At 42.5% G+C, this 26,230-nt stretch overlaps 1 protein-coding gene across 1 annotated transcript; it reads right to left on the bottom strand.

Moving 5' to 3' along the window:
- Nucleotides 1-4,842: 4,842 nt before the first annotated feature.
- On the bottom strand, nt 4,843-25,543 carry LOC102449633 (transmembrane 4 L6 family member 4-like). The gene is made up of 6 exons (XM_006134402.5): nt 25,322-25,543; nt 15,635-15,817; nt 12,165-12,230; nt 9,457-9,602; nt 7,573-7,759; nt 4,843-6,859 (listed from the first exon to the last, which is right to left on the bottom strand). The coding sequence occupies exons 2-6, from the start codon at nt 15,803-15,805 to the stop codon at nt 6,839-6,841; spliced, it is 591 nt and encodes a 196-aa protein (XP_006134464.3). The 5' UTR covers nt 15,806-15,817; nt 25,322-25,543; the 3' UTR covers nt 4,843-6,838.
- Between the last annotated feature and the right edge of the window lie 687 nt (nt 25,544-26,230).

The raw sequence follows: 26,230 nt of genomic DNA, 5'->3' as shown, positions 1-26,230 counted from the left end.
AGCAAATTTATGTTGTGAATGAGAAAAATTCAACCTGAATATTTTAATAAGATAAAATAATTTCCTTTAGGAACACTTACCGGTTGCAGTGAATAATCCAATGAAGAAATTCATGTTCCTGCCCCCCACTATGGCCATCTCGCTTGGTTTCCCATTCTTCTGCTCCTTTTTGCTTTTCCAAGAAGCCCAAATTCCAATAGCCAAAGTTATTGCATAAAACACAATCAAAGTTACCAACCCAGGTATATTCAGAGCCATTTCCTGCAGCTTATTTTGGACCACAAAGATGTCTATGGATTCAGTAGTGCTAACACAGAATCAGAAAGAGTTATGAGCCAAAATTTTGGTCAAGGTACTGGGTGCTATGTCTCTGTCTTTCAGTCTCCACCCTTCGTGAGGAAATATCCAATCCTGCCTTTTGTGTGGAAGTAGGGTAGAATAGATAATAAGGGATTGGGACTAAGGCAAATGTTGATGTGTTGTACAATGTCAGTCTGGCACCAATGAGGGAAAATGTTTTCGGTATGATGTGCATTGGCATGTGAATAATCAGTATCCATTTTGCTAGGCTATAGCTGTGAGGTCAGCACATATGTTGATGAGAGTGTCTGTCTGAACAATGTTGACTGAAAATTTTAAAATATCATTATAATGAAAAGAAATTGAGGAAAGAAAAAAAAACAATGATCAACTGAGTAGAACTCCCTGATGCAAATAAGTTTGCACTGTACCATGAAACTACAGGTAGCAAGCTGTTTCTCTGGAAGCTGTATTTAACAAATGCCTGTTAGAATGTTTCTCAGGTAATTAGAAAGAGAAAACGTTCTTAGATAAATTTAAGAAAGAATAAGCTGTACTACAAACAAATAATAAACCTCCAGTAGGAGCCCCTTATGTGGTAGGGTAAGAGTAATTTATACAGTTTAGATGTCAGCATTTTGGTTGATCTGTGGCTGAAATCCTGCTCTGGGCAACAGACTTTCAGTCTTTCTTCTTCTGACAATTGAGATATGATCCTTGATGCTAGGTAACATGTTTTTTCCTTGTGGTAGTGGACTTACTATTCTTTCCTGAACACCAAAATTTATCCTAAAAGTAGATCCTTGATGGTAAATCAAAGATTGTTTCCTGGCCAGTCTTTCACTTGTGTTCTTAGATGGAATTTGTAAGTTCAAAACATCTTAACAGTTTCTTCTAAACAAACCACCTCCTGCAGAGATCATGGGGCAGTAATTTTGTGAAACTCACATGGCACATTTCAAATATGACCTTTAGATGAGCAATACACACTAAAAACTAACTACATTCATTGTGGCTGTGGAGAGTCTTGAAGAGAAAGACCCGAGGAAAACCTTGTGGAGTTTTTTATTATTATTATAGTGTTCTGTAAATAATCCATTGGCAATCCCTCTGTGTACAGTGTTCTCCAAACATTTTGGAAACCATGTAGAGCTGTCCTGATAGCACTGATAGCAAAATGAAGGCCAGTTCAAGGTTCTTCATGCTGCTGGGTTTGTGGCCCATAAATCCTAATCTGGCAGCAAACGTTCTGATTGAGAGAGAGACGTCTTCAAAGTACAATTATATAAGAGGTTTTCAACTAAATTGTTGACAAAATAGATGAATTTGACATCAAACTGTAATATGAAAAATTCATTAGAAATAGCAGGGGAAGTAAGATTTTTGTAAATTTATCCTCAATTTGACAGGAGGATTTGTACAAATAAAAATAGTGTGGTTGTTTTCATTTAAAAAAGACAAAACTCTAAAGGCCAAATTCTGATACTTTTTCTTAGGCTGAATAGTACTGTAGTCTATTTACTGATCTTATAAACATCAGCCTGAATAAGAGTATCAGACTTTGGCCCTAAAGGTATAGGTATGAAAAGCTAGGTGAGAAACACTGTACCCGTTAATGACATATTTTCAGTGTAATATGTTAACAGGAGGCACCTCCACCATAGCATCTGTGAAATCCTAGAAAATGAAACTGTTCAAGGCAATGAATAGCCTGGTGAATCTGGGCTGTCTTCTCTTGCTTACTGAGTTGAATTTTTCTTGCTGTGATAAATGTGCAGTGATAAATGTGTTGCTAATTCTATTTAATCTTTGTGTTTTACATATTTCTGCAAAAATAAGTGTTCTTTTCATCAGCAGTCTCCGTTGTCTTGGAGGCAAAATCCCCCGTCACTGTTTTTAGAGGGGCCCTGCCCTAACTACTTTCTATTTGGATCTCAGCTGTCAACGCCAGCTGCCCTGGGGTGGAGCTGGCTCCCTTGTTGGGAAGGCAGGATAAGGGATGCCTGGAAGTTGGGTGGCATTTTTAAAACCCCACAGCTCCACCTGGTAAGCACAGGGAAGTCGCTACACTAGCGCTCCGTTAGTTCGAACTTAATTCGAATTAACGGAGCGCTTAGTTCGAACTAGGTAAACCTAATTTTACGAGGATTAAGCCTAGTTCGAACTAGATAGTTCGAATTAAGGGCTGTGTAGACCCTTAATTCGAACTAGTGGGAGGCTAGCCCTTCCCAGCTTGCCCTGGTGGCCACTCTGGCCAACACCAGGCAAACTCTATTGCCCCCCTCCCGGCCCCGGAGCCCTTAAAGGGCCACGGGCTGGCTACACAGTTTGTGCCAGTTGCAAGGCTACCAGCACCCAGCCAGCAGACCCTGCACCTGCCAGGCATAAGCTGGGCTGACTCGTTCATAGTGGTGGTCACCAGGCAGCAGAGCCTGTAATGACTGGTCATGTGGGCTGATTGGGATGGATGGTTTAGGTTTGTTAAGGTGAGCAGACTTCTTGCACTGGCACATGTCTGCTGGATTCTCGCTCACACTCTGAATGCATGGTAGTGTCATCGCTTTTCTGCTTGGGTTTTGGTTGATCTCCTGGCTACATCAGTTTTTAATAGTAAGTAACAACACACTCAGAGTTATCTGAGGTCTTAGAAACTGTCTTCAACAGCCACGTGAATTGTGTCTTCAACAGACTATCTGAATCAAAGTGCTGCCACCTTTCCTTTGATGTTGGTTTGCCTGGCTCTAAGTATTGCTGGGCTGGTAGAAGAGCTGGTCAAATAAGCCACAAAGTAGCAAGCATATATTTTTGTGAATAAAAGTGTTGGGTTTGATTTGCTGTCATATACAGGGTCCTAATGTTAATCATTCTCAAGTATTAGAATGGCTACTGGGAATTTATTTAAACTGCATCATTTCTGAAGGTTTCACAAATAAGAGTGTAATGCACTGGCTATATGTGTGTATATGCGGGGGTGGGGGGTGATGGTAAGCTGGCCCCAGCAATTTTAACAGCCTGTTGCATACTCATAGTTAAAGCAGTTAGTTACTCCTTCAGGTAAAATAGTAGAGCCTGTTGGTTTAGTGCTAATAGACCTAGGTTTCATCCCCACTCCCATCCCAATGACCACAGTGTCTATGTATTCATTGGAACATTTGTGTGTTTTTTTTTCTCATCATCTGTTCTCCTCTTGTTTAAAAATTTCCAATCATCCAATTAGGGAGCAGAAATAATACCATGTGACTTTAAGTGACCAGTCCTAGTAGACCACTCATGAATATTTGATAGGCTGAAATTTGTTTGACTAAACTACTTGACAAATACATATAAATAAAGCCATAGAAATCAGGTTCAGCGAAGGAACAATTTGCAAACAGAAGAAAAGGATAAATTTGCAAAGAAATTGTATGCACAATGAATAATTTGCCTAGCTCTAGCTGATCGAGTTTGGGTTCCCCAATTGACAAAGAGTTAATGTTCTTTCTGCAGGCCTCAGTTGAGTTTGTTAGCAATTAATTTATCCCTTCCTGTTTGCTGATATGCAGTGTGAGAGATAATGTTTTATGAAAAGTTGTCTAATTAGGTACTGTTTCTTTACATTGTTTTTCATTTTAGTTTCAAAGCAGCTTTTTGTTGAAAACGCTGCTGCAATAAGTTCTCCCAAGCTTCTTTGTGTCTGCTACCCATACAAAGCAGTTCCTCTATTCCAAAGCTCCTGACTGATCCTTAATCAAGATAGGCTTTTCCTTAACATCTTCCCTCTTTGCAGCTGACACCTCAACAGCAGGCTGCCCGTCTGTTTACTTTGCTTCCAGGGCTGAAATTCATTTGAAGAAAATATTTAATGAGGCAGCTTTTAATTATAAAGTGTAACCTGTTCCAGCGAGTCACTTCTGGTTTCCTTGGGAGTGGGGAGGAAATAACATTAGGTAGAAGGCTAGTTGGGGTAGAGTTGACACAGGGTGGTCCAGTGCGTGAGGACTATGTGAGAGCTGAAGTGATGAAGGAGGGTGAGGCTAGGAGCAGGAGCAGAAGGGTAGTGGCTGGAAAGAGGAGAGTGGAAAGTAAATGATAATACTGTGGGAGCAAGAGAAGCAGGCAGGCAGCAGGGAAGCAAGCAGCACTATGGGCATGTCTGGCAATTTAAGGGGCTGCAAGGAAAGGGGAATCCGTCTCAGAGTCTATCTAGGATCAGGCCAACTGGCCTAGAAAAGGAACTTAATGACAGCTTGTGTAGGGCAGGGCAGACACATGGAACTGGGTGAAGAGGAGAGGTGGGTGAAAGGAGCCAGTTGCTAGCAGGTTATTGAGTAAACTAATAGTTGCAGCACAGTGGCAGCAGTGCTGCCTTTTGATGACATACTGGCTGTGAAGCACCACTGATATGGTCGGAACAAAGAGGCCTGTATTCTCAGTTACACTATGGCCTCGGAGTCACTCTCCAGCAACTATACATTTTTCAACAGGTAAACCACTTAAACTGTTAAACATGAGATAACATGCAGTGCATTTTCAAGCAGCAGAAGGACAAAATTTTACACAATGTAGCCAAAGAAAGCCCAGCATTTTATTTCATTTTTCAGCAGTTTTAAAATAAAAAGGTTGCTGCAGTAAATGGGACAGTAGTACTGTAAACTACATCTCTAATCATCATGCATACTCCATTGCCTGTAACAGCTGGAATTTTCAGAGTCACTTACACAATTTGGTTTCATTCAAATCCCTCATTTGTGTTTGAAAACCTTGGCCAACCTGTGTATTTCTCTTGCTTTTTATGTAAAAAAAACCTGCTTTAAACCACTATGGGTGAAAATTTCAAATATCGGTGCTTAAGTTGCACCTGCCAAGAGCATGAACATTACTAGCATTTATTTCCTCATTTGAGGGATCTGCATGCATATACCAGGCAACAGTACGAGTTACCAAATACTCCTTTGTGCAAATTTCTAATGGACAATAGGAAAATGCCCACCTGTGTCATCCCATGCAGTAGTCAAAACTTTTTTGAAAGAGGAAAAAAAGTCCCTCCTTTTGCAAAACAGATCCAAACTTAACTTTATACTTATGCAGTTATAAATAGTTTCTGATATATATGTAAAATATCTTAATACTTTTTGTTTTTGAGCAGAAGAATCAGTGGCAATTGTAAGAATTCACCTTTGAAGTGGCCATTGAGATGACAAAGAATTCACTCCTGTCATCACAGATTCTCTGGAATTTACCAATCACATGAATTTAGTATTTAGGGCTTGATCTCATGCTCCGCACTTTGTGGGATCCAAGCTTGCTGTAGCACTGAGAATGATGCCATTTGGTGCCTCTCAGAGCTAGCTTCAATTTACCAGAAAACCATGCACAATAATGATTAGAAATGCAATTTTAAAAAATTAAATATTGAGTGTGAATATGTTCTACATGAGGATGTGTACCTCAGACTCCCTTGAAAGTTACTGAGAGCCCTGTCCATACATCTGACAGCATAATTGGCCCTAAAGTTTTCCTCCTTATTGTAAAACAAGGTTAATTACTGGCTAATGGGGTGCTATATAAAAAACCTTGCATGTTGGGCCTAATGCACCTCTAGCGCTGCCCCATATGCAGCATTATTACCTTTGAAGGGATAATTTTCAGTGATGTATTGGCACTCTATATACCACCCCAGCCTCCTACAGCACACACAGAAGTGTGAGTCGAGGCTGGCTCCACAGAGGTTAAAGCAGGTCAGAAACTGGCCAACTGCCTGCTACTCAGGGCCTCCATAGTGCTACAAATATTGCTGCTATTTAAGCAACATGGCATCTGCGAGGTTTCAAAAATTCCCTTTCTGAGCTAGACCTTTAAATGACTAGTGCTTATGTGCCAAAGTGATATGAATAGACAGAGCATGACCTGAAGATGAGCTCAAAAGCTTGTCTCTCTCACCAACAGAAGTTGGCCCAATAAAAGGTACTACCTCACCCATCTTGTCTCTCTCATATACTGGAACTGACACAGTTACAACACAGCAAACACAGAGCACTGCCAGAGAATCCAACACTGTTTTACACCAGGACAGGGTTGGGGAGCATTAAAGAGCATCTTTAGACACCCAGCCAGAGTGGATGAGATCAGCAGCGCTGATAAATCTTTATATTAGCAATGATTAGTCAGTACAGATTCCCACATACAACAGTCAGCACTTCCGAGTGACATGCTTGATACACAGGGCAGCACTTGATGGGTAAGCAGTCAATTTTAACTGGAGAATATTTGTGATTGAATATTTAGTCCATGCCAGGCACTCTTGAAAAGACAGTGTCATGTTGCCAGTACCAGAGACTTTACCTGGGTACTTAGAGGAGACAAAAAAGAATCTGAAACCTCAAAAGTTCTAGCTAATCCATCCCCTCCCACCCAGATATCTTTATAAAATGTTCTGGAGTTTTTCTGAAACTCCTGAACATTTCAGGGTCCCTCTGTCCCCACAAATACATCAACACATTATGATTATACATGTATCCCCACAGGTCTGTGCTTGTCACTGGCATTCTTTGTAGGTGATTTACATTCCAGCAATATCTGTCTGAAAAGCAAGGAAGGAAAAAAAAAAGTCAAGTTAATTAAAATTCCAGAAGGATATCAGGCTTGCTACAGGAATCTTAAGTTAAAATAAATGGCAAAAAAAAAAACCTCCTTATGGAGAAAAATCCAAATGTGAAGGTGCTTTTTAAACAAAAACAGAGACTTAAAAGCCAAGAACAGATTTCTGCCTCATTACAGCCCATAGATAACATGATCCTGAGCCCTGTATGTATATCCATAGATAGGCTTTAATCCTTACATTTTGGAAAGTGGCTAGTGACTTCAGGTGCCTCAGTTATTGAGTGTCCAACTTGAGACACTTGCTGTTCAGAGGGTGGGTGTTAAGTATTGTCAGAAAATCAGATCTTTTTATGTATCTCACATTCAGTACCTGCAGATTGAGATGCCCCAAATCACTAATTGTATTTGATAAGGTTTTCCTAAATAATCATAGCATCAGACCTCTTTTCTCCTCTCTACATGGGGACGACTAGTCCTATGTTTTTAAAATTGGGCTTTGTTATTATTTATCCAACTATTTAAAAGTCATTGAGATCCGCACCATTTGTTTATGCATCTGATATCATTATACACAACCATGACAATTTATTGTCAAAAGTGGTTCTGTCAAAAGTGGATCTAAAAATCATCACTGAGTCTGAAAAAGGCTAGTAAATATAATATTTACTTTGACATCTTACATCAGATACTCACTTTTCTTTTCCTCATGCATGTGCCACATATGAACCCAATAAGACCATTGATGACTTGAATAAGGCAAAGAACAGCTTCAATTATACCAATTCCGAGGAGAAGAGAAAACAAGACAATATTCCAAATAATAATGTTTTCTGGTTTTTTGCAAATGCTCCACGTTGTCTGATTAAACAAATAATTGTCTCTGTAAGAAGAAAAAATAATCGACAGCTTATCATGAAGAATGATTCAAAAAGACTTCATGGTTTAAAAGTTGTTCCTCAAAGACTGGGCCTGATTCTCTCCTTGATATCTTTAAATCATTTGCAAAATGTAAAGTGTATGTAAAACTCTAATGTAGTGGTCGGGTAGCATTTTATACCTACTTTACAAAGGTGTAACTGACAGCCCCAGGTGCAGGGCCATGGAGAATTAGGCTTACACTATGTGGCTGCCCACCTGTCTCTTGTTTATTGACCATTTGAATGGCAAAATACAAAAGTCCACAAAATATCAAAAAATGTGCTCATGATCTATTGCAATATTTCGTCAGGTTTCATCAGAATTCCCTAGACCATCAGAATTCCTAACATACTGCAAGATGTTGTCAGGGTTTGCTTGCAAAAAACCAAAGGACAAGAGATTTTTGCATTACTTTTCAGAAGGGTGTGGCAGAGAGCTCAATTATATAGATTTTCATCCATCTATGTGATGTTTTAGCCATGTTACTCCCTTTGGCTGTGTCTACATTGGCATGATTTTGCGCAAAAGTGGCTGCTTTTGCGCAAAAACTTGCTGCCTGTCTACATTGGTGGGGAGTTCTAGCGCAAGAACACTGACGTTCTAATGTGTGAAATCAGTGCTTCTTGCACAAGAACTATGATGCTCCCGCTCAGGAATAAGCCCTCTTGCACAATTGTTCTTGCACAAGAGGCCAGTGTAGACAGGCATCATGAATTTCTTGCGCAAGAAAGCCTGATGGTTAAAACGGCCATCAGAGCTTTCTTGCACAAGAGAGCATCTACACTGGCACGGATGCTGTTGCGAAAAGCACATCTCTTGCGCAAAGGCACATGCCAGTGTAGACACTCTCTTGCGCAAATACTCTAAGGCAAAAACCCTTGCGTTAAAGAATATTTGTGCAAGATCATGCCAAGGTAGACGTAATGTTTGACTTTAATGGAAGTCATAGCTCAAATCTCATGCAGTTTCATGAAAGAATTGCACAGCCTTCACACAAGTCTGGTCAATAGCATACAAGAAACAAAGTGCCCTCCAAAACGAAATCAGGCAGTTTCCCAAAGAATGAGCCAGATAACTTAGACCAAGGGAATGGTGGTTGAGGTCTGCCCACAAAGAATAATACAGATTCAGGATTTGATAGTGCAGAACATCAATTCATTTCAGAAAAACCTAGAATTGCTGTTAGTGTATGTCTACACTTGCTCCCTAATTCAAGCTAGGGATGCAAATGTAGCTGACCGAAATTGCTAAGGAAGCAGGGATTTAAATCTCCCATGCTTCATTAGCATAATCTCACCCATATGTTATTCCGCTCAACAGCTGATTCAAATCAGGAAGTGCGCTCCGGGATGTGTTAGTTCGAATCAAACCCCTTGGTTAAAATTAGGAGTAATGTTAGTTCAAACCAAGGGATTTGATTTGAACTAACGTGTCCCGGAGTGCACTTCCTGATTCGAATCAGCTGTTGAACAGAATAACGTGCGGGCGAGATTATGCTAATGAAGCACAGAATATTTAAATTCCTGCTTCATTAGCAATTTTGGTCAGCTACATTTGCATCCCTAGCTCGAACTAGGGAGCAAGTGTAGACGTACGTACCCTCAGAAAGGTGCAAAATTTGGCCCTTGCATTTTGGAAGAGTCAGTATGTCATACTCACGTCAAGGAGTCATTCTGGAAAGGGTAGCTATAGTTTCCATTACCAATGTCACAAAAAGGCCCTCTAATCAACCCCAAGGATGAGATGACCACACAGTATGCCCCTCCTGTAGTGCCCAACACGGCCAGCAGCATAGAGAGCAGCATCTGAAAGGGAGAAGGCCCTGAACATAGTCTTTGAATACACAGAATGTTATAGAACCTCAGACTGACTGGAAAGGAAATCCATCTGCATCTGTTTTACACTATGGGCAATATAGAATCTACAGTGTGGGGCCTGATTCACCACTGCAGGATGCTGAAGTTGTTGAATCTTTCCAACTCTGGTGCAGCTCTCCCCAGGTCTGAAGAAACGTGCAGCATGCATCCCACATGGCTATAGAGATGCATGAAGCCCAGACCTTTAAGAACACAGCACTGGATGGGTAAGGTTACACTGCAGCTGGGAGTGTGCCTACTGGCCCAAGAAGACAGACCTGTACTAGCTCAAATTGCAGTGAAGATGTTTCCATGTGGGCAGTGGCTCATGCTTGCCATCATGCTCAGACCTGGGGACCAGGTGGGCTTGGACTCGGGTAGCTGGCCCAAGCTGCTGCCCATGCTGCCACAGCCAAACTACCTTTTATAGTATCCTAGCTTGAGCAGAGCTAGTGAGAGTCTGTCTGCTCTGGCTGGGAAGAGAGACCATTATGATCAATGAGTCTGACAGGCTACAAAACCTCACCCAGCACTGCCTGTAATAGATCCCTAACCTCTGGCTGAGTTAGTGAAGTCTTCAAATCCTGATTTAAAGATTTCAAGTTACAGAGGATCCACCATTTACTCTCGTTTACTCTAGTTTAAACAAGTAAATGACCCATACCCCATGCTGCAGAGGAAGGTGTAATCTCCCTGGGGTTTCTCCTAGTCTGACTTGAGGGAAAAGCCCTTCTTCACCCAGATGAGGTGATCAGTTAGACCAGGGGTGGGCAAAAGGTGGCAAGCAGGCCAGATGCAGCCTGCCAAGTTGCCAGATCTGACTTGCAGCTGTCTCACCATCATCCTTAATACAGAGCAGCTATACCCGCTTTAAACAGCAGGCTGCTAATTGCTATGCAGTCTGGCCAGGGAGGAGAAAGCTTCATATACTGAACCCACCCCCTAGCAAAATCCCTCAGCTCCTATTGGCCAGCTTCTGGCCAATAGGAGCTGAGAAATTTTGCTGAAGGCAAGGGCAGTGAATGAAGCCTCCTCACTCCCTCGCTCTCCTCTCCCCCATTCTTCCCTGCGCTGGAACACAGCCAAGTGGAGTAGCCCACCCAGCACATAAGCAGGGAGCTTGTCTCAGGGAGCTGCTGGCTGGGAGCCACCTACGTACGTGCCTCCCAGCTAGAGCCTGCCAATGATACCCCATACCCTCTCCCCCCCCCCCAATTACCTGCCCCAGCCCACTACACAAATGCTCTCCCCACCTCCTCCAGGTCACAACTCCCTCCCAGATCCTGCATGCCCTCCTACACCCCTTTTCCAGACCAGAATCCTCTCCTGCACCCATAACCCCTCCTGGACCCTGCACACCAAGCTCCTGTCCCAGATCATAACCTTCTTTACCCAAACTCCCTCTCAAACCCCATATCCTTTCCTGTACCCTAGTCCTCTATCCCAAGCTCCCGTCTACATCCACCCACTGTCCCAGACCTCACACCCCCTCCACAGAAGTGAGGCCTTTGACCACTTACCAAAAATCTTGGTGTGGCCCGCCTTTAAAAATTATTGCCCACCCCTGAATTAGACCCTGAACGTGTGAACAAAATCCATCAACCAGGCACCTGGGCAAGAATTCTCTGTAGTAATTCAGAGACCTCCCCATCTAGTATCCCATCTCTGGCCATCGAGGGTTTTTGCTACTAGCAGTAACAGCAGGCCATGCCTTTGTGGGCAATCTCATCATGGCTTGTGGCTGGGCAGGAGAGCACAGAAAGCCTTTCCATCTGTTGTGTGCAACCCACTGGAAATGTGTGTTACAGACCCCTCTCAGTGATGACCTACAGAGGATGTAAGTCTGTTACAGCTACAGAGACTTGGCTATTTAGCTCAAGCTGTAGCAGCTCAGGCTTTCACTTCTAGAAATTGGCACCCTGTTCACTCCCTGACGTGTTGGCCAAGATGGCAGCTGTCATAGCTACTCTGTGCAATGGTCAGGGATTACCCTAGTCCCTGTATTTAGGAGAGCACATAGGCTTCTCCCTCAATGCACCCATGGGAAAGTACCTCACCAGAGGGGTGAAGAAAAGGCCACAGGAAAGGGGCTAGGCTGCATCACTGTAGAGCATGGCATAGTTTGCCAATACCCCATGTACACCAAGAGCCTGGAGCAGAGATTTGTTGCACCTGGAGTGAGGTTATGCTGCTTTGTCTCACTCCACTCTATAATCTATATTGTGGCTAAATGCTCCAAATCTCTCCTTGAGATAAGTATTAGTTCATATAAACAGCTCCAATGTATTAACATTTGTGCTTGCTAGATGTGGCTGCTGGTATGATGGGGTCAGTAAATCATAGGCCAAGCACAGAGATTCTGCAGGTCAAACTATTTCTCTACTGGTGGCAGGGGGCAGGACTGTCAGTGATTAGTGTTTTGTACCTTTCTGTGTGCTCAGGTGTCATTTAAGGGCAGTTGTTCATGGGTTGTAGTGAATATTCTTTGCAGATACATAAATTGTTACTTACCCCACATCTGTTAGCACAGCATCCAGCTCCACCTGCGCCCAGCATCATAAATGCTGGCAAAATGATCTGTGAGTTAAGCACATACTGAATTAACATGTGAGGTTTCTGGATACTCAGCTTTAGTTTTACAACAATGTGTGAATTAAGTGGGGTCATTGGGATGAAGCTAGTTTAGCTTCTCCTGGCTCTTCACTGTGTATTCCACCAACTGAGAGTGTTGCCCTTGGAAGAGTGACTTTAGGTAGCTCTGTGGTAGTTCAACAGACTCCAAGGAAATTCACTGCAGTATTAACTAAAGGACAGATTTGGCACTAATGTAAATCAGTGTAGTTCCATTGATTTGAATGGTGTTACACCAGTTTACATCCGTTGAGAAGCTGGTGCTAATTAGAGTGCATCATTTTATTCATCCCTGAATTTGGGCCTTTGCATTAGACTGGAGCCAGGAAAGTGCAAACAGTACAATTCAGTCAACACTTTCTGAGCTCCACTCAGTTAGTTCCATGGTAATTGTTAGCTGGAGTCAAGTTAACAGGGTGTAGCCAACAGTCTTGTCCCAGACTGTGCCATGGCAGAATGTCCTATCATACCACATACGGTCTCCCTACACACTCTGGTTGTTCAATTACTGGAAGGTCTCTGTCCAGTAACCAGAATAAAGCATCTCCCTTTATGTTCATAACAGCTGACTCCACTGTTGTTTGTATAGATCTTTCATGCAGCAACATGGGAGAGAAAAGCATTTAATAAAACAGGGAAACTGACTGTCAAACAAGGGGAAAGAAGGAAGCAGGTGTAATGGGGAAGCCAAAGGCTAACTATTTTTTTTAACTGACTGAATTTCAACCAGTGTCCCTTTAACAGCTCATAGCAACACTATAAAAAGGCTTAGTGAAGAAAGTGAAGAATATAATGTTCATTGTAACAGAACTGCTGTGGGAAATGTATGTGCATAGAATACAAATACTGATGTTAGAATTTGGCTAGGACAGTCAGATAAAAAAATCATCTTGTTTCAGTAAGAACACAGTACTCTGATCAGGCATTGAGAGTATCGACTGAAAGGCAAGAGTGCCATCTACTGAATCAACAGTCCCGCTTCCTTCTCTACCCTTGTTTTCCTTGAAGGCTTTCCTCCTGTCAGGTCTGTGAGCAGAGTGGACTATTTTATCTGTGCTTGCAGCAAGTTCATTTGTTTGGTGTGGAGTGCAGGGCTTGTTTGTTGTTTCTCTTTTTAAGTGTCTGCAACTTCCTGCCTTTTGAGGTTAAAATGAGAATTGGCCAGGATGCTGGTGTCAGTGAGGTGGAGTCAATGTGTTAGTTGCGGCTCAGTCACTTCTGACAACGGTGCCATTCTTCTCGCAGACTGACTCACGAAGAGTTTGCAACATGAGTACTAGTGACAAAATGAGTCATCTTCCCCTCTTTGCATTTCTGAATTTGCAAAATAAGAAAACAGTGGAGTTAAGCAAAATAAAGTTCTGTGTTCAGTTTTTATAAGGACATGTTTTTTAAAAAGCAGTCATGGAGGATAAGGAGAGAGCAAGCTTGAAGTGAGCCAAAGCTGGCTACTAAAGGGAAGAATGTTCTTGTGATTAAGGCACTGATGAAGTGCACAGGAACCTGGATTCATTTCCCAGGGTGAGGCTGACTTTGTGTGACCTTGAATAAAACCGTTTAATTTCTTCATGTTTCAGTTCCCTTGCTGTCTAAAGTGGATAATACGCTTCTTCTCCCACTTTTGTCTATTCACATCTTCTCAGTCTATCACATAATTTAATGGAAAATAAATACACAAAACAGCACTGTTTTGCTGATCAGTAACTAGTGCTTGTAGTGCTATTGTCACTGTTTTGGAGATCAATGCAAACTCCTCTTATTCTTTGTGTCCGTTTTTAATGTGTACCATTCTGGTCACAGCCTAGGCTTATTAGAACCCTAAGAGAAGTCATATTCGGAATGTGACAGTTCTCATGATAAATATCAGTTCTTCTTTTCACTGACAACCAGTGGGCTTTGGCTTGGAATGGTTTAAGTACCTGTGGTGCAATTTTCATCTTTGTTTAGATTTTCTATTCACACATCAAGGCTCAGCATAATGGACAGGTCTATGGAATATGTGGGTAGTACATCACAAGAGCCAGGAGAGCTATTTATAGCAGGATATTAATTTTTCTGTTTGGGAACTGTGAGCCTGATTAAAGCCCATAATACTTAATATGAGTTTTTCCAGTGACTTCAGAGCTAGACTTTTGGATCAGTCTACTGAGAATAGACTTTGATTTTGATGAATTTGTTGTACACTGATATTCAGTAAGGAATACATTTAATTTCATTTATGTGGGCAGATGACAGCCTATTTAGTGTCTATTCACTTAGAATCTTTGCTATTCATTATTTGTGGTGTATGATTAGTCATCTCAGTTGCATGGCTTTTTCTCCTGCTCCTTGATTGCATGACTAAACTTGTATAGACAAGGATAAGCACGTCATATGATCTATTCAAACATAGCAAATATACAACTGTGGCAATTCTCATAAAGAACAGCCATTCCCCAAACAAACATGCAGGCAAAACCTGGTCACACACATGGTCACAGAAAGTGATCCCCCCAAAAGTTCAACCATGTACAAAAAAGCTATTTGGAATTCAAACTATGCACACAAAATAGAGGAGCAGTTCAGTGTGTCTACACTGCACCCTTATCTCAAAATAAGCTACGCAATTTGATCTACTCAAATTGTGTAACTTATTTTGAGTTTATTTTGAAATTGAGTGCTATTACGAAACATTCCTTAATCCTCATGAGACGAGGTTTACAGGGATGTTGGAATAGCAAGCCCATTATATTTCAAAATAAAAGAGTTTGCTCAAAAGGTGTGGAATAGCTATTTCGGGATACTGTCAGTATCCCAAAATAGCTCCTCGGTGTAGATGTAGCCTATGAGAATTTACAACCCAATGCTGAACTTATACATTGAACTTCTATATGAACAGCAACGAAGTGTGTGTGTATTCTACAAAAATAATGAAAAGCCAATATATTTGTTTCCTCTAATATCTGGAATCTTGAATTTCTTTGTACACAAAGATTTTCATAAAGAAGTTATATTTATTTATGTAGGTGATTTCCCCTTAAACTCCCTGAATATGTCCTCTCAGTTTTAGACCCCAGATAGTTTTAGATTTTTTCCTGAAGATAAGATGGGTCATCTACACATTTAGAGGCAGCTCCATGGATTATTATTTGGAATTGACAGAGGTATTCATAAGCCTTAAAAAGTTGAAATAATTTAAACAATAACAATAACTATAAGCTTTCGTGGGCAAAGACCCACGAAAGCTTATGCTCCAATACATCTGTTAGTCTATAAGGCGCCACAGGATTCCTTGTCGCTTTTGCAGATCCAGACTAACACAGCTACCCCTCTGAAACTTAACAATAACTATGACAAAACATCTTGCTTACCAATATTCCAGCTCCAAGAATGCCATGGAAATACCAGACCAAATCAGTTATGTTTTTAGGGTCTAAAACATTTCCATTGGGAAAGAACAGGAGAATATTGGAGATTATGGCACAGATAGCTAATGGGAACAGCACGACTCCAATGCACTTTGAACACTTCCCAGTGCACATTGTAGCTCTCCCCTGGGGAAGCAAATGAGAGGAAAGGATGGATTATGGTATAATTTATAAAAACAATGAGACTTTACAAGGTAACACTTTTCTTTCTTAGCTGGAGAGAACTTTAAAGTATGTGACACTCATTAAGGAAGGCATTTTCAATGTTCCATTTATTTAAGAAAGATGCTGCTATACAGAGCTTTTTGCCTACAGGCCAAACCTGGGCCCAGGTTAGCAGTAAAGAAATATTGGCTGCTCAGTTTCCTATGTGAAATGGCTGTGTCCTCTGTGAAATAAATGGATGGTGTCATGATAGTTGCTACAGAACAGTTGTCGACATAATTAACTAATGCCCTTGCTGACAGTTTAAGGTGTGGGGTGAAGGACTGAATAGGCATGGAAACAGAAGAGTTTAAGTTAGTTAGATCTTCAGACTCAGCAAGGAGTACATACATAGCATGGTTTGGAGAACATAAGAATCATAGAATCATAGAATACTAGGAATGGAAGGGACCTCGAGAGGTCATCGAAGAGGTCATCGAGTCCAGTCCCCTGCCCTTATGGCAGGACTAAATACTGTCTAGACCATCCCTGATAGACATTTATCTAACCTACTCTTAAATATCTCCAGAGATGGAGATTCCACGACCTCCCTGGGCAATTTATTCCAGCGTTTGACTACCCTGACAGTTAGGAAATTTTTCCAAATGTCCAACCTAAACCTCCCTTGCTGCAGTTTAAGCCCATTGCTTCTTGTTCTATCCTGAGAGGCCTAGATGAACAAGTTTTCTCCTTATGACACCCTTTTAGATACCTGAAAACTGCTGTCATGTCCCCCCTCAATCTTGTCTTTTCTAAACTAAACAAACACAATTCTTTCAGCCTTCCTTCATAGGTCATGTTCTCTAGACCTTTAATCATTCTTGTTGCTCTTCTCTGGACTCTCTGCAATTTCTCCATATCCTTCTTGAAATGCAGTGTCCAGAACTGGACACAATACTCCAGCTGAGGCCTAACTAGTGCAGAGTAGAGTGGAAGAATGTCTTCTCGTGTCTTGCTCACAACACACCTGTTAATGAATCCCAGAATCATGTTTGCTTTTTTTGCAACAGCATCACACTGCTGACTCATATTCAGCTTGTGGTCCACTATAAGCCCTAGATCCCTTTCTGCCATGCTCCTTCCTAGACAGTTGCTTCCCATTCTGTATGTATGAAAGTGATTGTTCCTTCCTAAGTGGAGCACTTTGCATTTGTCTTTATTAAACTTCATCCTGTTTACCTCAGACCATTTCTCCAATTTGTCCAGATCATTTTGAATTATGACCCTATCCTCCAGATTAGTCGCAACCTCTCCCAGCTTGGTATCATCTGCAAACTTAATAAGCGTACTTTCTATGCCAATATCTAAATCGTTGATGAAGATATTGAATAGAGCCAGTCTCAAAACAGACTCCTGTGGAACCCCACTTGTTATACCTTTCCAGCAGGATTATGAACCATTAATAACTACTCTCTGAGTACGGTTATCCAGCCAGTTATGCACCCACCTTATAGTGGCCCCATCTGAGTTGTATTTGTCTAGTTTATGGACAAGAATATCATGTGAGACCTTATCAAACGCCTTACTAAAGTCTAGGTATACCACATCCACCGCTTCTCCCTTATCCACAAGACTCATTATCCTATCAAAGAAAGCTATCACATTGGTTTGACACAATTTGTTCTTTACAAATCCATGCTGGCTGTTCCCTATCACCTTGCCACCTTTCAGGTGTTTACAGATGATTTCCTTAATTACCTGCTCCATTATCTTCCCTGGCACAGAAGTTAAACTAACTGGTCTGTAGTTTCCTGGGTTGTTGTTATTTCCCTTTTTATAAATGGGGACTATATTTGCCCTTTTCCAGTGTTCTGGAATCTCTCCTGTCTCCCATGATTTCCCAAAGATGATAGCTAGAGGCTCAGATACCTCCTCTATCAGCTCCTTGAGTATTCTAGGATGCATTTCATCAGGCCCTGGTGACTTGCAGGCATCTAACTTTTCTAGGTGATTTTTAACTTATTCTTTTTTTATTTTATCTTCTAAACATACCCTCTTCCCACTAACATTCCCTATGTTAGGCATTCCTTCAGATTTCTCGGTGAAGACCAAAACAAAGAAGTCATTAAGCATCTCTGCCATTTCCAAGTTTCCTGTTACTGTTTCTTCCTCCTCACTGACCAGTGGGCCTACCCTGCCCTTGGTCTTCCTCTTGCTTCTAATGTATTTATAAAAAGTCTTCATTTCCCTTTATTCCCGTAGCTAGTTTGAGCTCTTTTTGTGCCTTTGCCTTTCTAATCTTGCCCCTGCATTCCTGTGTTGTTTGCCTATATTCTTCCTTTGTAATTTGTCCTACTTTCCATTTTTTATAGGACTCCTTTTTTATTTTTAGATCTTGCAAGAGCTCGTGGTTAAGCAAAGGTGGTCTTTTGCCATATTTTTTAACTTTTCGACACAGTGGAATAGCTTGCTTTTGGGCCCTTAACAATGTCCCTTTGAAAAACTGCCAACTCTCTTCAGTTGTTTTTCCCCTCAGTCTTGATTCCCATGGAACCTTACCTATCAGCTCTCTGAGCTTACCAAAATCCGCCTTCCTGAAATCCATGGTCTCTATTTTGCTGTTCTCCCTTCTACCCTTCCTTAGAATTGTGAACTCTATGATTTCATGATCACTTTCACCCAAGCTGCCTTCCACTTTCAAATTCTCAACCAGTTCCTCCCAATTTGTTAGGATCAAATCTAGAACAGCTTCCCCCTGGTAGCTTTTTCAACCTTCTGAAATAAAAAGTTGTCTCCAATGCAGTCCAAGAACTTGTTGGATAGTCTCTGACCTGCTGTGTTATTTTCCCAACATATATCTGGATAGTTGAAGTCCCCCATCACCACCAAATCTTGGGCTTTGGATGATATTGTTATGGTTATACTGGGTAAGAGCAGAGTTCCATCTAGCCCAGTATCCTGTTTTCCAACAGTGGCCAATGTCAAGTGCTCCAAGGGTAATGAACAGAACAGGAAATCATTAAGTGATCCATCCCCTGTCACCCATTCCCAGCTTCTGATAAACAGAGGCTAGGGACACCATCCTTACCCATCTTGGTTAATAGCCATTGATGGACCTAGCCTCCATGAATTTATTGAGGTTACACTGCTGTTGCCTGTGTGGCGTACTTGTTCTAGAAGAGGATTTCAGTTTCCAAAACTGTGTTTCTGGTCCATGCATGAGCACTAAACTTATTTAAAAGAAAACCAGTATAGCGGTATATTAGTTCTGTGGATATTCATGGAGAGCACATATCTGCCAGAGAAACTCAGGCTATGTCTAAACTGCAAAAGCGTCTACACAGCAAAAGCTCATCGAAAAAGCAACCTGCTTTTTCGAAAGATAGCATCCCCACAGAATTGATACTATCTCGCATATAAGGCCACCTGGAACCAGTTCAGGCTGGGCATTATGTCACCAGTTGCTTCCGAGTGCTGTTGCCTAAGCCTAGCTGAGAGACGTGCTTAAAGGGACACCCCTGGACAGCTGTTTCTCTGCTTCTGCTGCGTGCTTGCCTACCTGTCCGAGGGACAGCAAAGCTTTAGCAGTGTGTGCTCTGGTTGCCACAGCATTTTTTTTTTTTTTTTTTTTTTTGCCATGGAGCCAGAGCTGCCCCTGGGCATGCCATGGCCCCACACTGCTGCAGTTTCTGCATTAGTTTGTACAGGCTGCCTTCATGGCCCTCCACAAGCTCGACACTGAGCTCATCGAGACCCTCTCCCTGTGTGCGGGAACAAGGCCCTTGCAACCGCACACCATAGTGGAGAGATGGGTCTGGAGGCTGGACACCAGTTCTGACTGGTAGGACCAGCTGGTCATGGAGCAGTGAGACGACCAGCAGTGGCTCCAAAACTTCCGCATGCAGAAGGCCACCTTTTTGGAGCTGCTCGCCCCTGCCCTCCAACACCACAATACCCACTGCAGCCCACCATCCCCCTGGAGAAACAGGTTGCAATCGCCATCTGGAAGCTCGCCACCCCGGACAGCTACAGGTTGGTGAGCAACCAGTTCGGCATGGGGAAGTCCACTGTCGGGGCCCTCCTCATGGAGGTAAGGCACTCTCAGGCTGCAGTCCCTGTAGGGGTAGAGGGGAGGGGGAGGAGGAAGAGTCTTGGAAAAGGGTATCCCTAGGGAAAGCAAGGTGGGGGATAGGGGTAGGCTGGGTGTAAAGGGGAAGCCCTGTCCCCAGGGTTTGTGCTGTCCCACCTTCACACAGCCCTGCTGCTGGGGGGCAGCTTCATAGTGGGTGGCTCCTGGGGCATTTTAGGGTGGGAGGGGAGAGTGCGGGCACCTCCCAAGGGCTCAGGCACCCCCTCTCATTCTTTGTTTTGTGTGTTTGTCTCTTCCGCAGGTGGTGAGGACCATCAACTCCATCCTGCTGTGCAGTGTCATCTGCCTGGGAGACCTGGACCCCATCATTGCAGGATTTGCCGTCCTGGGGTTCCCAAACTGCAGGGGAGGGATCGATGGAACCCATATTCCCATTCGCGCACCACAACATTGAGTGGCCCAATGTATCAACTGCAAGGGCTACTTCTCCATGTGCTGCAGGCCCTGGTCGACCACCGTGGACAGTTTACTGATATTTTCGTTGGGTGGTCAGGCAGGGTGCACAACATCCATATATTTAGAAACCTCCAGCCTCTATGGGAAGCTAGAGGCGGGCACATTCTTCCCCCACCAGAACTTTGTGGTTGGGGATGTGAAGATGTCACTGTGCATCGTGAGGGATGTGGCCTACCCTCGGATGCTGTGGCTGATGAAGCCGTATACTGGCCACCTGGACCCCAGCAGTGGGCAATTTAACTCCCACCTCAGCCAGGCGAGGTTGAAGATGGAGTACTCCTTCGGCCACCTCAAGGCATGTTTCAGATGTGCTCCCCCAAGTCCAGGTGGGTCAGGAGGCAACATCTCCAAGGTCATCTCAGCATGTTGTGTCCTCCACAACATTGTGGAGAGGAAGGGAGAGGCCTTCCTACTGGAGTGGAGGGCAGAGGTTGGCCACGAAGTGAAACCCTTTGAGCAGCCGTGGACAGCTGCCATCTGCCAGACCCATCAGTTGGGGGTGCGCATCCAGGAGGCCCTGAGGGAGAGTTTCTCTCAAGGACCCCACTAATTCTCCCCAGGGCCTCCCCACTAGGGGCCTGGGCCTTGCTCCAATAGCCCTTTCCCACCAAAACCCCTCCCTTCCCCCCTTCCCTGAAGTCTGAATAAAGACACCTGTTTGGATTTCAACAGAACAAACTTTGTATTTATCTTTCATTAATAAAAGCTGGGGGGTGGGCTCATACCCTGGAGGGGGGAGGGAGGCTCATACCCTGAAGGGGGGGGGGGTGTCTCTGGGCTGGGAGTGGTGTGGGGGGTGGCTGAAAGTGCCACCTCAGGTGCAGCTGTTTTTCTGAAAAAACTCTGCAGTGTAGACATACCCTCCGGGGCATGTCATCTCATCCTCAGAAATATGCAAAGACTGATGTATTAGGAAAAGTAGAGGCCCTATATTTTCTGGCTGTCAAGCTTTTCGGCTACTATAACCCATTCTATACTAAAAAGATGTCTGGGATCTCATACTCAACAGTGAACCTTTACTCCATAGTTAAGTGATCAGAGGCCACTGTTTTCCCCTAGCACCCATTTTGCAACATCAACAACAGTAAAGCTTCCCCAAACTGCTAGGTCTTGTTTACATTGAGAATTTCCCCTGATGTCAACAACCCAGGGACAGCCACTGATGTAACTGCAAGAGTCTTACTTTGCAATTAGATGAGGAAAGCCTCAGTTTGCACCAGTGCCACTTACACTTGCTTGAAACTTGGGTAAGCCCACCATGTAAATCACTGCTTTCCTTTTCTATCCTTGAGCCTTGCAAGTTTAGAAGCTCTGCCATCTAAACGTACCCAGAGAGACCATTTGAGAGACCCTTGAGCCTTGCAAGTTTTCAAGAAAGACAAGGCCTCAGAGGAAGAGCAAGATATATGCTTCATGTCCATTTATTTCCACTCAGACTATAAAAATAAACAAATAAAAGTACAGAGTGGGTGAGGTGATGCCTTTTGCACTGGACCCATGGTTCTTGAATGGTGTGTTGTGGGAGTGTGGATCGTCATAGAAATGTGTCTGTAGGTTTTGCATTTGGAAGGGTTTGGAGCCACTTTGAGTTGGTGGGTTAGACTTGTGGGAAGCTTGCTTGTGATGACCAGTTTAGCAAGGGTTGGGGGTTGTGACCTGAAGAAGAGCTTCATGTAAGCTCAAAAGCTTATCTTTACAAAATGTAGCATATCTTATTCAGTGCACTTAATGCCCCAATTACAGTGGAATGGATGAAATCAGATCACTGTGCTCTCAAATGGGGGGAGGAAGAGAGAAGCACCACTGTGCATATCTCTGTTTCATTAATAATGAGGGTGAATATATGTGTTCTTTATGTATAACTTTTATACAGAGTAAGATGGATTTATTTGGGATATTGGTCCTCTTAAGGGCTGTGTTCTTGGGTGTTCTCAGTAGCCTTATAGTCAAGCCCTCCCAGAGCTGTGCTGGTTCAGTGTCTGTGTAGCTCTGTTGGTGGCTGCTACCCCAATTCTGGGCCTTGTCCGTGGGAGACCAGAGCTTCTGGCCCAGCAGAACAGGGTGCTGGGGCGACCAAGAGGGCAGGTTGGCAGGCTCAGTAGCATAGCAAGCACACCGGATGACAGCCCCAAGTGATCCCTGTGATCAAACCCATCACAAATTCTTTATTTAATATTTTGTATTTTGAAATATTAACCTGACTTGTCTCTCTAATGCCCTGGGAACTACATAGCTATAACAACACTTCAAGATAACACCAATGGTGACTGAGGGGTTTACGACATGGAAATCTGTCCAGTAAAAAGTGAAATCATAGTTCCAGTCCTTCTCACATAGAATACTGAAAGGTAACTTTTGGTCACTGTGGATGTGTGTTGGATTCACTCCTTTTACCTAAAAATGAAAGGCACCCTATGCCAGCTAAGACAGCATTCTCTCAGGATGAAACCCTCAGAAAGGCTATGTCTAGACTACATTCCTCTGCTGACAGTGGGATATAAATGAAGCACTTTGAACGAGCAAATGAAGCCGGGATTTAAATATCCCATGTTTCATTTGCATAATCATGGAGTAGAGCTTTTTCGAAAGAGTTCCATCTCGAAATTGAAACCACAGTCTAGACTCAGTTCTTTTGAAAATGGGGTGCTTTTTTGAAAGATCCTGTAAACCTCATTTACCATTTTAGGTTTATAGGATCTTTCGAAAAAGCGCCTCATTTTCAAAAGAACCATGTCTAGACTGGTTTCAATTTCAAAATTTCAAAAGAGCGCCATTACGTGATTATGCAAATTAAGTACAGGATATTTAAATCCTGGCTTCATTTGCACTTTCAAAGTGCTTCATTTACATCCCTCTGCCAACAGAGGGATGTAGTCTAGACGTAGCCAAAGGGACTAAGGGAAGGGAAAAGGAAATTCCATGATGTTCCTGCCACAGAAATTTCTTTATATTATCTCCTCTGTGAAAGGACTATTATACAACCCAGTTGAGTACTGGAGAGAAGATCGACTGATTGCATTTCAGTGTGGGGTGCTTCTTCATCATCTGCTTCAATCAGAATTAAATCTTTGGACAACATTTCCCTATTGGGTTAGAGCACTATATACACAACCCACAGATGTCAGACTGCTGCTAAAATATTTAGTAAAGAACAGAGACAGATTTAGAGGTTTAATACCAAACTTATTGATGTTATCAACACCCAAAGGAAGGAGGTCTGATTGATACTGGAACCTGATCTGCAAATGAGATTAGAAATTTAAGATGACTGGGAATGGGGTTTTTATTTATTTACTTGGATTGTGCTATTAATATCTAAGTAGAAGCCCACAATTATTCTAACTACTATTAAAAATATTCATTTTGCCATAGTGACTAAAAAGATCAAGATTCCATAGTGTGAAACACTATATAAAAATAGAAGGAGTTACAGGCAGGCAGACTGTTAAAAGGTTTGTAATCTAAAAAGAAGAACAATTTATAAAGCGTAGGGGAGGGGAAACTTATCAAACTATATGCAGTTTTATACAGTCATATATTTTTTGAACAACAAAAAAGTCACTATCTAAATTTCCCATTCGCCCCACAGCTGCATGCCTGGAATGCCCCTCCATTTAGCATTGGCTGATTTTTCATTGGTATTGTGGCAGAAGTGGGTCTTAAGAAGGGATCTGAAGAAGGAATGGGTAATAGCTTTAGAGTTCATTCTAGGGAGGGTGTCCCATGCATAAGGGGCAATGTGGAAGAAAGCAGAAAGTTTGGAGGGAGGAGCAGACAAGTTAATGGATGAAGCTAGGCATTACTGGCAGAGAAGAGAAGTCAGGTAACAAGTTAAGAAAGAAGAAAAGACCAGTTGTGCATGATAGGAAGTTTGAACATGGTAAGTGGGGGGATTCCTTAGATGCAGGATATTGCTATCACATAGTAGAGATTGCCAGTCTTTTTCTCAGAGTGTAATTTGCATTGTTCTCCACTGCCACAAATTTAAAAACAAAACTTAGCATTTATATACCATAGCTTCTGAGCATTTTACTAGCATAACATACAGTATTTCAGCTTTTAAACAAGTTATCTATAATTAAACATTTTTAGAAATACATGTTTATCAAAGGTAATTCTTGTTATCATTGCGTAGTATTTAGATACTGCCCAATTTTGGGCAGGGCATTTTACAGTCATTTATGAAGAGAACTCCAGACTCAAAGAGAAAAAACAAATGAGGTTGAAGAGGGAGGGGAAATGGATGTAGAGATTTTTCTTGTGTCATTTTTAATTTGTCAGCGTTGTGTATTTGCTTTTTTTAAATTAACTTTGGCCCATCTGCATTTATTTTGCATTTTAACTCACTTCCTGTGCATGCCTACCCTTGTCCGTTGCACATTTTCTCAAAATAAGCAGATATAGCAGCTTAACCTAACTTTTATAGAAATGTGGGTATATAGGGCTGTCTCATACTCCCCTCTGCAACTTTCAGATATACCAATAGTGCCAGATCATTGGCTGATGTAAAGCTACATCAAATTCAGTGGGGCTAAAATGACTTACACCCGATGAGGATCTGGTGCTCCAGCTTTGAAGTGTCTATTCCTTCAGACTGCAAAGAGAATCATCTTAAGCATTGACAGTCAAGTTCAGGGGGTGCTTCCCCCCCTGAAATCAATGTAGCTTATTTGAATGTGATCAAGTTCCAGAAGAGAAGCCATATCAGAGAGACGCGAACATCTTGTCAATCTCAACCAAGAAACAAACCCATTTCCTTCAATTTCATTGAGTAAGGCTGTGTCTGTCTTAAATCAAATGGCTACAAAATCAAGCTTTTTCATAGGGTTCTCAATACATGACCTTATGTGAAGCTGAATTAAGAAAATATCTCTGCTTACCTGGCTTTACAGGATTAAAATGGCTGCCAATGCTTCAGCTTGTCAAAAAGCAGAATGATTTTTTTAGCTGGCTTTAAGTTTTATACTTCCTCTCTCCCTGTACCAGCTTCAGAAAGGTACAGAAATGTTCTCGAGTGATAGATTCCATTAAACAAATAGGAGTTTCTCCCCAAAGAATGAGGAAATACCCAAAACTATCCCTGGTTGGTCAGTGCACAGGCTGTGTGTCACCCTGCAATATTGATTTTTTTTGAGGCACTGTTCCACTGGTCAATGCCCCCCGTAGGCCACATTGATTTGCTGTAGGTCGGTGCAGTCCTTTTTCCTGCCACAACCTTTTAAGTTGTGCATGGTATCACCAATTAGAAAGGCCAAGAAAAGACACAAATGTCATGCACAAAATAGATTTTAATGTATTAAGTCAAGAGACTGTACAAGGGAATGGCAAATTACAAGATGATGGCAAAATACAGCAGGACATGCTTACAGCAAAGTCTTTTTGGTTTTCGCAGCGCTATTTCATATTCGCAGAAGCTGGATATGAGTCAACAGTGTGCCCTTGTAGCCAAGAAGGCTAATGGCATATTAGGTTGCATTAAGAGGAGCATTGCCAGCAGATCCAGAGATGTCATTATTCCCCTTTATTCGGCATTGGTGAGGCCACATCTGGAGTATTGTGTCCAGTTCTGGGCCCCCCACTACAAAAAGGATGTGGACGCATTGGAGAGGGTCCAGCAGAGGGCAACCAAAATGATTAGGGGGCTGGAGCATATGACTTATGAGGAGAGGCTGAGAGAGTTGGGTCTGTTTAGTCTACAGAAGCGAAGAGTGATGGGGGATTTGATAGCAGCCTTCAACTTCCTGAAGGGAGGTTCCAAAGAGGATGGAGAGAGGCTGTTCTCAGTAGTG

Source organism: Pelodiscus sinensis, chromosome 1 (genome assembly GCF_052426305.1).
Source record: "Pelodiscus sinensis isolate ZL-2025 chromosome 1, ASM5242630v1, whole genome shotgun sequence".
Taxonomy (NCBI): domain Eukaryota; kingdom Metazoa; phylum Chordata; order Testudines; family Trionychidae; genus Pelodiscus; species Pelodiscus sinensis.
The sequence above is the reverse complement of the archived record's forward strand: the minus strand, read 5'-3'. Positions and strand labels throughout refer to the sequence as shown.

Bases quoted from the DNA above. Each gene is read 5' to 3' on its own strand.
- LOC102449633 (XM_006134402.5), bottom strand. From the start codon at position 15,805: ATGTGCACTGGGAAGTGTTCAAAGTGCATTGGAGTCGTGCTGTTCCCA. The intron at 12,231-15,634 runs GTAAGCAAGATG...CTTAACTCACAG, and splicing joins TTCTTGGAGCTGGAATATTG to ATCATTTTGCCAGCATTTAT. The intron at 7,760-9,456 runs GTGAGTATGACA...TTCTTCTTACAG, and splicing joins TTCCAGAATGACTCCTTGAC to AGACAATTATTTGTTTAATC.